The sequence below is a fragment of the Xenopus tropicalis genome, chromosome 5, assembly GCF_000004195.4.
Source record: "Xenopus tropicalis strain Nigerian chromosome 5, UCB_Xtro_10.0, whole genome shotgun sequence".
Classification (NCBI taxonomy): domain Eukaryota; kingdom Metazoa; phylum Chordata; class Amphibia; order Anura; family Pipidae; genus Xenopus; species Xenopus tropicalis.
Window position 1 is genome coordinate 8,631,366 of NC_030681.2, and position 17,124 is coordinate 8,648,489.

General features: G+C 44.6%; 1 protein-coding gene across 2 annotated transcripts in view; it reads right to left on the minus strand.

Annotated features, from left to right (window-relative positions):
* dnah14 (dynein axonemal heavy chain 14) overlaps window positions 1–17,124 on the minus strand; it is a 144,187-nt gene that overhangs the window by 31,365 nt on the left and 95,698 nt on the right. For both annotated transcript variants that reach the window (XM_031902515.1, XM_018093963.2), the window contains 11 exons: window positions 13,966–14,094; window positions 12,062–12,202; window positions 11,523–11,690; window positions 9,865–10,035; window positions 6,648–6,812; window positions 5,500–5,586; window positions 4,388–4,585; window positions 2,108–2,269; window positions 1,287–1,478; window positions 693–874; window positions 196–304 (listed from right to left, as the gene is read on the minus strand). In XM_031902515.1, coding sequence (XP_031758375.1) covers window positions 196–304; window positions 693–874; window positions 1,287–1,478; window positions 2,108–2,269; window positions 4,388–4,585; window positions 5,500–5,586; window positions 6,648–6,812; window positions 9,865–10,035; window positions 11,523–11,690; window positions 12,062–12,202; window positions 13,966–14,094 — 1,704 coding nt within the window. The remainder of the gene's footprint in view (window positions 1–195; window positions 305–692; window positions 875–1,286; window positions 1,479–2,107; window positions 2,270–4,387; window positions 4,586–5,499; window positions 5,587–6,647; window positions 6,813–9,864; window positions 10,036–11,522; window positions 11,691–12,061; window positions 12,203–13,965; window positions 14,095–17,124) is intronic.

Genomic DNA, 17,124 nt, shown 5'->3' on the forward strand with positions numbered 1-17,124 from the left:
AATGAGTTCAGCCACAGTGATGCGGGAATTGTGGGTAAAATGCTGCATTGTGGGTAAAGAAATGGTGATTTGATTCTGAAATTGCACTTTACACACTGCATTTGCAATTGTACATAAATTCCAATTCCTTGCCATTCCCGTGAGTATTCTCCCATTTCACACAATACCCACGGAGAGGGAACATGTGTTCAGTACCTGAGTTTTCTGTTCTATTTGGGGTCCCAGCGCTACCAACTCCTGCTGCATCGTTTCTATGGAATCCGCTGCCCCCAGTAGCTTTGAGAGTCCAGTGAAGAATCGGTTTCTGCGGATGAAGCCACAAGTGTTACTATGTTAAAGGGGAACTCTGCCTTCTGAACCAAACTTTGTTAAAGAGCCCCACACAACACAGAAACCCCTAATATCCCTATTACTGTAATCTGTTCCTTCAAACAGTAGGAATAAATACAATTTTTATATGCTGAAATCCAGCTGCAAAATAGTTCTTCTCTTTCTGCATCATTTGAAATCCTGGCAGGGGAGGAGGGACTAAAACACTGATGTTACTAATTGTAACAACTTCTCCACAGCTTACAGACAGCATGCAGGAACTACATAACCCACAATGCATTGCACTGGGATGTTACTTTCCTTATTCCCAAGTGCTAAAGCCCAGTCTCTGGCACCTTGTAAGTTAGAGACAACCAACCTACCTGTCTGTCAGGATGTTCTGTTTCTTTGAGTGCAAGATCTTTGAAAATGTGTTGATGAATCCCAAGTAATTCTGGGGGGTGACATAGTAATGGCGCCTGGTCTCTCGCAGATACTGTGCAGCCCTTTGTGACACGCTCTTGTGAATATTAACGCACATCTGGGAGACACTGTCTCTTAACTCCTGGAAAAGAGATCAGATCAGATATACTGAACAGAGTATAACAGAGTATATATAAACTTCAGTCACACTTTACTGCTGCGCTGCAAGTTGGAGTGATATCTCCCCCCCCTCACCCCCAGCAGCCGATCAGCAGAACAATGGGAAGGGAGCAAGATAGCAGCTCCCAGTAGGTATCAGAATAGCACTCAATAGTAAGAAATCCAAGTCCGGCTTGGGACTCCTCCAGTTACATGGGAGTAGGAGAAACAATAGGTTAGCTGAAAGCAGTTCTAATGTGTAGCGCTGGCTGAAAGCTCAGACTCAGGCACACTTTACTGCTGTGCTGCAAGTTTTAAGCTCTTGCCAGTCTGTCTGGCCTTGGCCAGTTTATACTTTTAAAAACACAATGGTGCAAAATCACAGTAGATCTCACCTCACTATTTTGTAGCAATTCCTCCTGTAAGGTGTAGCTCCGGGCCACATTCAGCAGAGCCTCCTCCGGCCACTCATCGTACCAGTCAATGGTGCAGCAGTTTACCAGAGAAGGGTGAGAGCGGCAGTGCTCCCTGAAGGTGCTCCCCACTGGGCTCAGCGCCAGTACAACATGGAGCTTGTATTGCACCCTCTGAGCACATGGAAAAAGACATAATAGGGCATTAATACAGAAAATGTATGCTGTATGCTAGGGGGGATAATACATTACTGAGTACTATACTGTATATACAATATAACATAGGTACTATATATACAGTATATATACAACAGGCTGATTAGTAATTAATTCAGATTCAGATTGCATGGCAGCATTAAAACCAGGGCAGTCTGCATCAGAATTGAATATTCAGCCCTCTAGCATCATCTTCTATGACATGTGAAGCTGAGTTTTACCTAAAAACTACTGAAATAAAATGTTGAGCCCCCTAGGTGCTATGGAACCCAGATGGCTACTGGGACAGCCCTTAAAGGAACAGTTCAGTGTAAAAATTGGTAAAACATACAGACTGCACAACATAGAAAAAAAAATTGAATATAGTTAGTCAGGCAAAAATGTAATCTATAAAAGCTGGGGTGAGCAGATGTCTAACATAATAGCCAGAGCACTACTTCCTGCTTTCAGCTCTCTAACCTCTTAGTTAGTCAGGGGGGGGGGGCATATGGGATATAAGTGTTCAGTTACACTTTTGCCTAACTAACTATATTGAAATTTTTTTTTATTTCAGTGGGGTAGCTATGTATATATTTAGTGCACAATACCTGCAGGAAGAAAGAAAGCATTGACTGGGGACTCTGGGACTGGGCGAGTTCTGGGACTGCAGACTGGAGTTCCACCAATAGACCATCAAGCTCTTCCTTTTCAAACAAATCAGGAACCTCCCCTGAGTTAAGGAGGCAGTTTAGATCTTCCAGAAAGGAATCCTGGCACAGTGAAAGGCAGAGAATGAATGCTCAGGATTGTGCTTCTACCCAATACAGTCTGAGGCTGATACCCTTACCTGGACTATGTCTGCCCCGGTCAGGAGTAGGATTGTGGCTTCTACCCAATACAGTCTGAGGCTGATACCCTTACCTGGACTATGTCTGCCCCGGTCAGGAGTAGGACTGTGCTTCTACCCAATACAGTCTGAGGCTGATACCCTTACCTGGACTATGTCTGCCCCGGTCAGGAGTAGGACTGTGCTTCTACCCAATACAGTCTGAGGCTGATACCCTTACCTGGACTATGTCTGCCCCGGTCAGGAGTAGGATTGTGGCTTCTACCCAATACAGTCTGAGGCTGATACCCTTACCTGGACTATGTCTGCCCCGGTCAGGAGTAGGACTGTGCTTCTACCCAATACAGTCTGAGGCTGATACCCTTACCTGGACTATGTCTGCCCCGGTCAGGAGTAGGACTGTGCTTCTCCCAATACAGTCTGAGGCTGATACCCTTACCTGGACTATGTCTGCCCCGGTCAGGAGTAGGACTGTGCTTCTACCCAATACAGTCTGAGGCTGATACCCTTACCTGGACTATGTCTGCCCCGGTCAGGAGTAGGACTGTGCTTCTACCCAATACAGTCTGAGGCTGATACCCTTACCTGGACTATGTCTGCCCCGGTCAGGAGTAGGATTGTGGCTTCTACCCAATACAGTCTGAGGCTGATACCCTTACCTGGACTATGTCTGCCCCGGTCAGGAGTAGGACTGTGCTTCTACCCAATACAGTCTGAGGCTGATACCCTTACCTGGACTATGTCTGCCCCGGTCAGGAGTAGGACTGTGCTTCTCCCAATACAGTCTGAGGCTGATACCCTTACCTGGACTATGTCTGCCCCGGTCAGGAGTAGGACTGTGCTTCTCCCAATACAGTCTGAGGCTGATACCCTTACCTGGACTATGTCTGCCCCGGTCAGGAGTAGGACTGTGCTTCTACCCAATACAGTCTGAGGCTGATACCCTTACCTGGACTTTGTCTGCCCCGGTCAGGAGTAGGACTGTGCTTCTCCCAATACAGTCTGAGGCTGATACCCTTACCTGGACTATGTCTGCCCCGGTCAGGAGTAGGACTGTGCTTCTACCCAATACAGTCTGAGGCTGATACCCTTACCTGGACTTTGTCTGCCCCGGTCAGGAGTAGGACTGTGCTTCTTCCCAATACAGTCTGAGGCTGATACCCTTACCTGGACTATGTCTGCCCCGGTCAGGAGTAGGACTGTGCTTCTCCCAATACAGACTGAGGCTGATACCCTTACCTGGACTTTGTCTGCCCCGGTCAGGAGTAGGACTGTGCTTCTACCCAATATAGTCTGAGGCTGATACCCCTACCTGGACTATGTCTGCCCCGGTCAGGAGTAGAACTGTGCTTCTCCCAATACAGTCTGAGGCTGATACCCCTACCTGGACTATGTCTGCCCCGGTCAGGAGTAGGATTGTGCTTCTACCCAATACAGTCTGAGGCTGATACCCTTACCTGGACTATGTCTGCCCCGGTCAGGAGTAGGACTGTGCTTCTACCCAATACAGTCTGAGGCTGATACCCTTACCTGGACTATGTCTGCCCCGGTCAGGAGTAGGACTGTGCTTCTACCCAATATAGTCTGAGGCTGATACCCTTACCTGGACTTTGTCTGCCCCGGTCAGGAGTAGGACTGTGCTTCTACCCAATACAGTCTGAGGCTAATACCCTTACCTGGACTATGTCTGCCCCGGTCAGGAGTAGGACTGTGCTTCTACCCAATACAGTCTGAGGCTGATACCCTTACCTGGACTATGTCTGCCCCAGTCAGGAGTAGGACTGTGCTTCTACCCAATATAGTCTGAGGCTGATACCCTTACCTGGACTATGTCTGCCTCGGTCAGGAGTAGGACTGTGCTTCTACCCAATATAGTCTGAGGCTGATACCCTTACCTGGACTTTGTCTGCCCCGGTCAGGAGTAGGACTGTGCTTCTACCCAATACAGTCTGAGGCTGATACCCTTACCTGGACTGTGTCTGCCCCGGTCAGGAGTAGGACTGTGCTTCTACCCAATACAGTCTGAGGCTGATACCCTTACCTGGACTATGTCTGCCCCGGTCAGGAGTAGGACTGTGCTTCTACCCAATAATCCTGTTTGTTTGAACACTTTCTTGAGTTCCTCTCTGAAGTCACCATGGCTGTAAGTCTGAGTGATAGACAGTCGGTAGAGTTGACATTCTGCTATGTAACTGGCCATGGAGGCACTGGTCACCTTCCCTGTCCCATCCAGTCCAACCTGAGCAGACACAATATGAAGGTTAGGAAGCCATGCTGGGCCCGTATTTCAGATTATATAAGGAGAGGTAAAATAACCAGTTCAGGGGTGCAGTACCCACGCTTCCCAGGAACTATATCAGATATGTAAACCAGTTTCTTATGATCGTGGGATGACTGATAAATTGTACCTGTTCTGATAAACTTCAGTCACACTTTACTGCTGCGCTGCAAGTTGGAGTGATATACCCCCCCCCCCCCACCCCCAGCAGCCGATCAGCAGAACAATGGGAAGGGAGCAAGATAGCAGCTCCCAGTAGGTATCAGAATAGCACTCAATAGTAAGAAATCCAAGTCCGGCTTGGGACTCCTCCAGTTACATGGGAGTAGGAGAAACAATAGGTTAGCTGAAAGCAGCTCTAATGTGTAGCGCTGGCTGAAAGCTCAGACTCAGGCACACTTTACTGCTGCGCTGCAAATTGGAGTGATATCCCCTCCCTCACCCCCAGCAGCCGATCAGCAGAACAATGGGAAGGGAGCAAGATAGCAGCTCCCAGTAGGTATCAGAATAGCACTCAATAGTAAGAAATCCAAGTCCGGCTTGGGACTCCTCCAGTTACATGGGAGTAGGAGAAACAATAGGTTAGCTGAAAGCAGTTCTAATGTGTAGCGCTGGCTGAAAGCTCAGACTCGGGCACAAGGCACTGAGATGGCGCCTACACACCAATATTACAGCTACAAATACATTTGTTGGTTGAAGAATAAAAGGTTAAATGGCAGAGGGAATTATTTGCTGTGTAACAGTGTCATTTAGAAATAAAAGTGCCCCATAAATATCATGGCAGAATCTCTTTAATGTATATGGAAATCTTGCGCTGACTGGAAGGCATGATGGCTGCAATTGAAGCAAGAGAATAAAAAGTGTCGGTCTCTCACCAGCATCATATGGCCGCCCGGCTGTCTGAACACTCTCGCCGCTCTTGTGATGTGCCGAACAGCTTCATCAAAGAAAATGTAAGTGTTCTATAAAGGGAATGAATACATTAGTCTGATCCACAAACAACACATTGTTTCAATTAAATTCAAAGGGAAAGTAAAGGCCATTTCCTAAAATCCTTGTAAAAACTATTCAAAGCACGTTCTATTACAGATATACTCAATCTTTCTATCACACAGTCAGCTGCCCTGTAGGGGGCAGTATGGCTTAAGTAATCCCTGAAATGGCAGCAAAACCAGTCTTTAATTCTCCTAATAGGCAATAAAAATGCAAAGAAGTGTAAATAGAACATCTGGCAAAACTGTAATATTTATAAAAATTCCGGCTCAAAGATACAAGGGCACAATCCCCAACATATAGTTTTTGTTCTGCCTTTTTCCAGTGTATAACTGTGGGTCACTGACCCCAGCAGAAAAAAAAACTATTGTTATTGTTACTTTTTATTCCTTATTTCCTATTCAGTCATTCACTTATTCATATTCCAGTCTCTTATTCAAGCCACTGTCTGTTGCTAGGGTAAAATGGATCCCTAGCAACCGGATACCTACTGAAATACCAATATGGAAAGCTGCTGAACAAAATGCTAAATGACTGAAAAACCACAAGAAATAAAGAATGAAGACCAATTGCATATTGCCTTAGAAAATCTACAGTATGTCTATATTATACTAAAAGTTAATTTATAGGTGAACTACCCCTTTAAAGGGGTTGTTCACCTTGGTATGGTGCATTGGCCTTCATTTTTTTTATAATCTGAAGCTTTTTTAATTATTTGACTTTTTGTTTAGCAGCTTTCCAGGTTGGAATTTCAGCAGCTGTCTGGTTGCTAGGGTCCAAATTACCTTAGCAACCAGGAAGTTTATTTAAAGAGAGACTGGAATATGAATAGGGGAGCACCTGAATACAAAAATAAGTAATACAAAGTACCAATTACAATAAAACTGGAGCCTCACAGAGCAATAGGTTTTTGGTTTCTGGGGTCAGTGACCCCCATTCGAAAGCTGGAGGCAGAATAAAATATATATATATACACATATAATAACCTGCAATTTGATATATACAGAGTAGGCCTTAGCACAGTACTTACAGAGGGGTTAACTAAACTCATTTTCATTTTTATTCGATACTCCTCCAACCTGGATATCAGCTTTTTATTACTGGTTACGGGTCGATAAATTCTGGTTTTACCCACGTCCACAAAATCAGCAAACTGAACGGAGTCCTCCATCAGTTTCTCCTTGGGCCAGGAAATCTACAAGAGAAACAGTCAGGCTTCTTTCATTTGGATTTTCGGGTTCAAATAAAGCTTTCCGATTTATTTAGATATCAGACTTTTTCTTCCAAAATATCAGGCACAGAACTCGACCGTTGTAGCAGAAGAAATGCAGTTGAAAATTGTTTATTTACGAATGAAAAATCTGGTGTATAGGGCCCCTGGACATTTATGACCAACTATGGGGCCCCTGGACATTTATGACCAACTATGGGGCCCCTGGACATTTATGACCAACTATGGGGCCCCTGGACAAATATGACCAAATATGGGGCTCCTGTACAAATATGACCAAATATGGGGCCCCTGGACATTTATGATCAAATATAGGGCCCCTGGACAAATATGACCAAATATGGGGCCCCTGGACAAATATGACCAAATATGGGGCCTCTGTACAAATATGACCAAATATGGGGTCCCTGGACATTTATGATCAAATATAGGGCCCCTGGACAAATATGACCAAATATGGAGCCCCTGTGCAAATATGACCAAATATGGAGCCCCTGGACATTTATGACCAACTATGGGGCCCCTGGACAAATATGACCAAATATGGGGCCCCTGTACAAATATGACCAAATATGGGCCCCTGGACATTTATGATCAAATATGGGGCCCCTGGACAAATATGACCAAATATGGGGCCCTGGACATTTATGATCAAATATGGGGCCCCTGGACAAATATGACCAAATATGGGGCCCCTGGACAAATATGACCAAATATGGGGCCCCTGGACAAATATGACCAAATATGGGGCCCCTGGACAAATATGACCAAATATGGGGCCCCTGTACAAATATGACCAAATATGGGGCCCTGGACATTTATGATCAAATATAGGGCCCCTGGACAAATATGACCAAATATGGGGCCCCTGTACAAATATGAGCAAATATGGGGCCGCTGGACATTTATGACCAAATATGGGGCCCCTGGACAAATATGACCAAATATGGGGCCCCAGGACATTTATGACCAAATATGGGGCCCCTGGACAAATAATCAAATATGGGGTCTCTGGACATTTATGACCAAATATAGGGCCCCATGACAAATATAACCAAATATGGGGCCCCTGGACATTTATGACCAAATATAGGGCCCCTGGACAAATATAACCAAATATGGGGCCCCTGTACAAATATGACCAAATATGGGGCCCCTGGACAAATACGACCAAATATGGGGGCCCAGGACATTTATGACCAAATATGGGGCCCCTGGACAAATAATCAAATATGGGGTCTCTGGACATTTATGACCAAATATAGGGCCCCATGACAAATATAACCAAATATGGGGCCCCTGGACATTTATGACCAAATATAGGGCCCCTGGACAAATATAACCAAATATGGGGCCCCTGTACAAATATGACCAAATATGGGGCCCCTGGACAAATACGACCAAATATGGGGCCCCAGGACATTTATGACCAAATATGGGGCCCCTGGACAAATAATCAAATATGGGGTCTCTGGACATTTATGACCAAATATAGGGCCCCATGACAAATATAACCAAATATGGGGCCCCTGGACATTTATGACCAAATATAGGGCCCCTGGACAAATATAACCAAATATGGGGCCCCTGTACAAATATGACCAAATATGGGGCCCCTGGACAAATACAACCAAATATGGGGCCCCAGGACATTTATGACCAAATATGGGGCCCCTGGACAAATAATCAAATATGGGGTCTCTGGACATTTATGACCAAATATAGGGCCCCTGGACAAATATAACCAAATATGGGGCCCCTGGACATTTATGACCAAATATAGGGCCCCTGGACAAATATAACCAAATATGGGGCCCCTGTACAAATATGACCAAATATGGGGCCCCTGGACAAATACGACCAAATATGGGGCCCCTGTACAAATATGACCAAATATGGGGCCCCTGGACATTTATGACCAAATATGGGGCCCCTGGACAAACATGGGGCCCCTGGACAAATATGACCAAATATGGGGCCCCTGGACATTTATGACCAAATATGGGGCCCCTGGACAAATATGGGGCCCCTGGACAAATATGACCAAATATGGGGCCCCTGGATAAACAGACAAGCTCAGAGCTTGACACGGTGACAACAGGTTCATGTTGTTATCATTTTACTACACTTTATTGATTTCTTTTTTGTTTTATTGTTATTATTGATTGAAAACAATTAAAAAAAAATGGTTTCTTTGAAGAGAAAACATCTAAAATAATGAAACAAGCTGTATGGGTTTCATGCCCTGGAGGGAACTTAATACAGACTAATGGAATATACAACATAGCAGATTCAGGATTTTTGAATAGCCAATCAGAGAAACCCTTACAAAACCATTAGTGGAAGGGACGGCATTTATTGTTTTCCTGCCAATCATTATCATTATTAAGCGTGAAAATAAACAATAACGTATTTCCCAGGCAGGCAATATATAACTGACAGCTCGGATTTTTAAATACATTTATTACAGGTTTGAATGTTTTATTAAAAATAAATTGGGGTTCAGGTTTAATTTGCAAAGGGCTTTTATTATATAACTTTAACCTATTAGAATGGCTGATTCATAGAAACTTTTCAACTGGCCTTTATTTTTTACTTCTTATAGTTTCTAAATATGCCTTTTTCTTCCGACTTTTTCCAGCTTTCAAAAAGGGGGTCGCCGACCCCAGCAGCCCAATGGGCTACAATTTTATAGTTATTCACTATTTATATTACTTATCTTTCTATTCATCCCCTGTCCTATTCATATTCCAGCTTCTCATTCAAACTGGTGCCTGGTTGCTAGGGTAATTTGAACCCCAGCAACCAGTTTCCTGCAGAAATTCAAACTGGAGAGCAGCTGAATGAAAAACTAATTTAAAAACCGGAGAAGATAAAAAGTGAGGACCAGTCTCAAATTGTGTGTGAATATCAAGCTCTACATCACACTAAGGGTTAATGTTTAGGTGAATGACCCCTTTAAAATGTGCTGTGATCCCTGATTGTTAGCGTTAGCATTAGGGGTACCTTTACTTGCCTTAAAATAATTATGAAGTTCGTCGGAAAGAAACTGAAAGAACTGTTCCCTGTCTGCGGCCTGCGTCAGGCGATCGTGGAAGACGCGCGTAGCCTCGTGCGCTAACAGCAGCGCCGCACTGTCCCTCGTTACCGTCACAGACTCACTGGCCTGGAGCAGTCCTTGCAGCACCTGTAACCCAATTGGATTCTAATTCATTGGCATACTCATAAAAAACATAAGGGTTAATCATTGCCCGGTACTCTTTCCATCAAGGAATGATATTATTATTATTATTACCATTAATTTATAAAGCGCCAACATATTCCTCAGCGCTGTACATACGATTTGCCCGTTTCTCCTCTGCAGTAAAGTGAGATCTGGATGGAAAGCCTCGCACAGCCTGCCTGAGCCTTATTCTTAATACAGGGCACATTAGTGCTGTTCCAGGAATCATGCTAATGTTAAAGCTACCAGATTACTTCAGATTTTAGGAACACTGCTGATACATGCATGTTGCAGGGCTGCACAAATAGCATCTAAATATAACTGCAATCAATGCAACACTTTTGCCTGTATTTTTTTCAGGGCCGGAACTAGGGGCAGGCAGAAGAGGCAGCTGGTTAGGGTGCAATGATGAAGTGGTGCCAGGCAGGTACCTCTCCTCCCTACCCCTAGTATGTGCCTTGGGCAACGACCCTTCTCCTAACCACTGCATTGTGCATTAGCGCACACATGTGGGAGGTATAGGGAGGTTGCAGGGACAAGGAGGCAGACCGGGTTGCCTAAGGTGCCCAGCCGGCTTGGCCTGCCCTCGTCAACATGGTCAAGAATAAGGAAAGGTAGAATCAGTGGGGGCTGTGGTGCAAGTGTGATGTTGCACAGTAGTACTCCGGGCAGGGGCAGTTTTCCAGCCTGGGGTATCAGGTAAGCAATTATAATCATTGGGGGTGCCTAACATTAGTTAGCAGGGCTGGAACTAGGGGTAGGCAGAAGAGGCAGATGCCTAGGGTAGAACAAAGTGGGGGTGTTGGGCATATACGCCTTCACCTACCCCTAGTTCTGCTCACTGAATCTGCCTCACTGCCTGTTGATAGGCGATGGCTGCAATACACTCCTTACCATAGAGCACTGCTTCCATTGCGCTTCCCAACCCCTCCACCCGCCGCTTCTCAGCAGCCTCTACCCCCAAACCTGTCACTTCATTCTGGCTGCCGGAGGGGGTGATCAAAAGCGGGGGGGCATCCCTTGGGTGCCACTGTGTTGCTAGGCCTGGCACTGTTTGTTATGCCTCCCCCAGTGATTATAACTTTCCTTCCCCTATAACAGGGATCCCCAACCTTTCCTACTCGTCAGCCACAGTCAAATGTAAAAGACTTGGGGAGCAACACAAGCACCATAAAAGTTCATGGAGGAGCCAAATAAGGGATGTGATTGGCTATTAGGGGCCTCTATGCACCCTATCAGCTTACAGGGGCTTTATTTGGTAGGAAATCTTGTTTTTATTCAACCAAAACTTGCCCCCAAGTCAGGAATTCAAAAATAACTCCCTGGTTTGGGGGCACCGAGAGCAACACCCAAGGGGTTGGGGAGCAACATGTTACCCCTGAGCCACTGGTTGGGGATCACTGGTCTATAAGATAATATAAGAAGATGGCACAGCACAACACCAACATTACCTTAAACAAATCCCTCAGATTAAAGGTATAGTGGCATTTGGCCGGTGTGGGGAGCATGTAGCTGCACATCTTCAAGTAAATGGCGATTGCGGACGAAGCCAATAAATCTCTGCATTTCTGGATTTCAGCCAAAAAGTTATTGCTCTGCAGAAAGGAGCCGAGCGGAACCTGTAAAGAGAAAATGGAGATCCGTATACAAGTGTTTAGTACCTTTAGTGTTTAGGCTCTTAGTACCAGTTGATGCAGGGACGGGTCCGATTGCCATTTTGGGGTCAATGAATTTTCCCCCTTTGAGGCAATTTAAAGAGACTTCAGAAGGGGTTTTTCGCATTCCTCTGGATCAACTGGCAGTTAGGCAGGCTATATATAGGCATTAAGGTTGAACTTGATGGATGTGTGTCTTTTTTCATACTATGTTACTATGTAGTTTATGGGAATCCATTACGTTATATGCAATAAAGAATTTGGGAGCTGACTGTAGGGGAAACACAGACATGTAATCTGCTAAATAACAAGTGACTGACGCAGCTCATTATTACCTGGAAGATGTGCTGCAGCGCCGGCACTGACGGATGGGGAAGGACAAACAGACAGAAGTGTTTGAGCAGACGGGGACTGATCTCATTTCTCCCTCCACCAGGTGGCGCACACGCAGCAAGCAGAGCCAGGTCCTGAACGTTCTGTAAAAATAAAAAAAACCCACCAGAGGCTACTGATTAGCGCCATTGTACGGAATTACCAGCATTGTCTGCGCTATTGTAACACGGCAAAAGATATATTGTGCGCACACACAAAGATGGCTAATAGGGAAAAGTCTGGGCTCAACAAATGTTATATTTAACAGCAATTAGTGTCCCCATTCAGCAGTCATTAGCATTCAGGCCATGGACAAAGCCTTTGAATGCACAATATTCAGGGGACAAGCACAACGGTATCTGTAACCCAGAGTCCAATTGAAAAACTGTATCATTTTGTAACAATGGCCGAGAGAAGAACCCACCGGCCAACCTTCCCCTCTATTCTAACAGCATCCGTGCCACAGCCTATTCTGCATCCCAGTTCGGACCGGTCCATGCCCCTCATCTGTTCACTTGTTCTCCCCCCCAATGTATAGCGTTAATTGGCTTTCAACTTCCTGGTGAGTAACTCCAACCCTGATAATATCAAATAGCAACATCCCCTGAACATCTGAACATCCCCTGTAGTGGAATGTATTTATAAATCCAAGGTTGTTATAGGAACACTGTCATGGGAAAACATGTTCTTTTCAAAACCCATCAGTTAATAGAGCTTCTCCAGCAGAATCCTGCATTGTAATCTGTTTTTCCCATGGGGCTAGCCATATTCTTCATTTCCCAGGGTGCCACAGCCATGTGACCTGTGCTCTGATAAACTTCAGTCTCACTTTACTGCTGCGCTGCAAGTTGGAGTGATATCCCCCCCCCCCTCCTCACCCCCAGCAGCCAATCAGCAGAACAATGGGAAGGGAGCAAGATAGCAGCTCCCAGTAGGTATCAGAATAGCACTCAATAGTAAGAAATGCAAGTCCGGCTTGGGACTCCTCCAGTTACATGGGAGTAGGAGAAACAATAGGTTAGCCGAAAGCAGTTCTAATGTGTAGCGCTGGCTGAAAGCTCAGACTCAGGCACAATGCACTGAGATGGCGCCTACACACCAATATTACAACTACAAATACATTTGTTGGTTCAAGAATAAAAGGTTAAATGGCAGAGGGAATTATTTGCTGTGTAACAGTGTCATTTAGAAATAAAAAGTACCCCTTAAAAATCATGGCAGAATCCCTTAAAGAGGTAAGTGCTCTGGGAATATATATATATATATAGTTATTACTGATGGCAGCTCAAAGCTCCATTGAGAGTAATTGTAGGACTATCCCGGGTAAACATATAGTCAGTAACTGCAGGGAACCCAGTGAACAGTATAGATCCCAACTGTGAGAGAAGGGATTCCCTGTTCAAAATACATGTGAGCGACATTGTAAGGTGCGGTTCTATTTATTGTTCAGTTGCTCTACTGTGGTTATCTAGTTTAATAAAGCATTAACCAAAAAGAATAGAATGAGCCTTCTTTGGTTTATATGATATAGAATCAACACCCAGGGGCATATTTATTATAGTTATTTAATATATATATATATATATATTATAACCAATCAGCAATTAGATTTGAACGGTCACTTACTAGTTAGAGAACAAAAGCAAATGTCTTAATAGTTGCTATGGGCAACATGACCGGTGTTGTTGGCTTACTCGTATAAAAAAATATGCCCCCAAGTGTTCAGTTACATCAGACCTCTGTGTAGTGACCAGTGTAGTCCTGCCATGACTTGTCTGCAAGGGGTTAATTACTTTCACTCTATTAATAGCTAAAATGACAGAATTTATTTTGACCAATGCATCTTTGGGAAAATACTGTTACATACCTTCCAGGTAAGTGTTTGGGTGTCATAAAACCCACCGAGATCTAAAAACTGCCGAAGAAATTCAAGCGGGGGCTGGGCGCCATACTGTTCCGGTACAGGCATGTTAAGGTCGTCAATAAACACAGCCACCTTGCAGTAATACAGAAAGAGACAGCATGAGAAATCATACACGTATGTAACGGATCATGCATAGGAATCATGGGAAAGAGATAATATCGTCACAATGGAATTCAGTCATTGGTTACAGGATTTTTAGAATTACTAAATCCCTAGGAATACAATCCCAATGAGATCCATTGAAGTAATTGCCTTATAAAATACATTTTCAGTTATTTTTCCATCGCTATCAAAAAAATCACTGAAAGTCAACCAGATATCTATTGAGCAGGATAGATAATCCCATTAAGAGGGGTCTCGGCCCCTAGCGCCGCCCTGAGTCAGCTTAGGGAATTTTGCCCCATGCTGAGGCATCTTAGGGAATGTCGCCCCATGCTGAGGCAGTTTAGGGAATGCTGTGCCACCCTTGTAGCGGGGTGTCCGAGTGATTGCTAATTCCCCACCATAGGTTTTACTTATTGTAGAATGTATTTTTGCAGTTTAGCCACTAGGTGGCAGGGTTTTGCAAGTTTTGGAAAATTAGGTGTAATAGACCCTCCAGCCACTAGAGGGAAACACCGGGCAGAAAGTATATAAGCAGGGGACCACACCCACTTTGGGGCTTTTTGATGGTAGATCAGCAGGATAGACAGAGAAGGTGTCACAGTGAGAAGCACTAGGGGGCTGATTTACTAACCCACGAATCCGACCCGAATTGGAAAAGTTCCGACTTGAAAACGAATATTTTGCGACTTTTTCGTATGTTTTGCGATTTTTTCGGATTCTGTACGAATTTTTCGGATCCAATACGATTTTTGCGTAAAAACGCGAGTTTTTCGTATGTATTACGAAAGTTGCGTAAAAAGTTGCGCATTTTGCGTAGCGTTAAAACTTACGCGAAAAGGTGCGCAACTTTTCGCGTAAGTTTTAACGCTACGCAAAATGCGCAACTTTTTACGCAACTTTCGTAATGGATAGGAAAACTCGCGTTTTTACGCAAAAATCGTATTGGATCCGAAAAATTCGTAAAGAATCCGAAAAAATCGCAAAACATACGAAAAAATCGCAAAGTACCGATCATTACGAAAAAAACGCAATCGGACTCCATTCGACCCGTTCGTGGGTAAGTAAATCAGCCCCTAGGTGTTTCAGGTAGACAGGCTTTTTAGCATGGGTAGCCCACAACCCCAACAAGGAAGTAGATGGCTTGCCTATGCCACAGTAAGTGATGAAGTGTCAGTGTTAGGACTAGCAGAAAAGGCCTTTGGCAAGGGACATCGCCAGAAAATTCGTGCTCAGAAAAGGGCAGAGGGGCATTAGAGGAACGCCGGACTGTCAAGTGGACAGGTGGGGGGGGGGGGGGGAACTCCCAGCGGGGGTGACGTTGAGGAAGGCTAGTCGGAGTGAAAAGGATGTGAGTGATTGCATTATGGTGTAAGCCTGTCTGTGTGGCCCAGTAGAACTGAATGCTGATCGGAACAGTAATGTTGGATATACAGTGGAGGAAATAATTATTTGACCCCTCACTGATTTTGTAAGTTTGTCCAATGACAAAGAAATGAAAAGTCTCAGAACAGTATCATTTCAATGGTAGGTTTAACAGTGGCAGATAGCACATCAAAAGGAAAATCGAAAAAATAACTTTAAATAAAAGATAGCAACTGATTTGCATTTCATTGAGTGAAATAAGTTTTTGAACCCCTACCAACCATTAAGAGTTCTGGCTCCCACAGAGTGGTTAGACACTTCTACTCAATTAGTCAACCTCATTAAGGACACCTGTCTTAACTAGTCACCTGTATAAAAGACACCTGTCCACAGAATCAATCAATCAAGCAGACTCCAAACTCTCCAACATGGGAAAGACCAAAGAGCTGTCCAAGGATGTCAGAGACAAAATTGTAGACCTGCACAAGGCTGGAATGGGCTACAAAACCATTAGCAAGAAGCTGGGAGAGAAGGTGACAACTGTTGGTGCGATTGTTCGAAAATGGAAGGAGCACAAAATGACCATCAATCGACCTCGCTCTGGGGCTCCACGCAAGATCTCACCTCGTGGGGTGTCAATGATTCTGAGAAAGGTGAAAAAGCATCCTGGAACTACACGGGAGGAGTTAGTTAATGACCTCAAATTAGCAGGGACCACAGTCACCAAGAAAACCATTGGAAACACATTACACCGCAATGGATTAAAATCCTGCAGGGCTCGCAAGGTCCCCCTGCTCAAGAAGGCACATGTGCAGGCCCGTGTGAAGTTTGCCAATGAACACCTGAATGATTCTGTGAGTGACTGGGAGAAGGTGCTGTGGTCTGATGAGACCAAAATAGAGCTCTTTGGCATTAACTCAACTCGCTGTGTTTGGAGGAAGAAAAATGCTGCCTATGACCCCCAAAACACCGTCCCCACCGTCAAGCATGGGGGTGGAAACATTTTGCTTTGGGGGTGTTTTTCTGCTAAGGGCACAGGACAACTTATTCGCATTAACGGGAAAATGGACGGAGCCATGTATCGTGAAATCCTGAACGACAACCTCCTTCCCTCTGCCAGGAAACTGAAAATGGGTGGTGGATGGGTGTTCCAGCACGACAATGACCCAAAACATACAGCAAAGGCAACAAAGGAGTGGCTCAAGAAGAAGCACATTAAGGTCATGGAGTGGCCTAGTCAGTCTCCGGACCTTAATCCAATAGAAAACCTATGGAGGGAGCTCAAGCTCAGAGTTGCACAGAGACAGAAACCTTAGGGATTTAGAGATGATCTGCAAAGAGGAGTGGGACCAACATTCCTCCTAAAATGTGCGCAAACTTGCTCATCAATTACAAGAAACGTTTGGCCTCTGTGCTTGCAAACAAGGGTTTTTCCACTAAGTATTAAGTCTTTTTTTGTTAGAGGGTTCAAAAACTTATTTCACTCAATGAAATGCAAATCAGTTGCTATCTTTTATTTCAAGTTATTTTTTCGATTTTCCTTTTGATGTGCTATCTGCCACTGTTAAACCTACCATTGAAATGATACTGTTCTGAGACTTTTCATTTCTTTGTCATTGGACAAACTTACAAAAT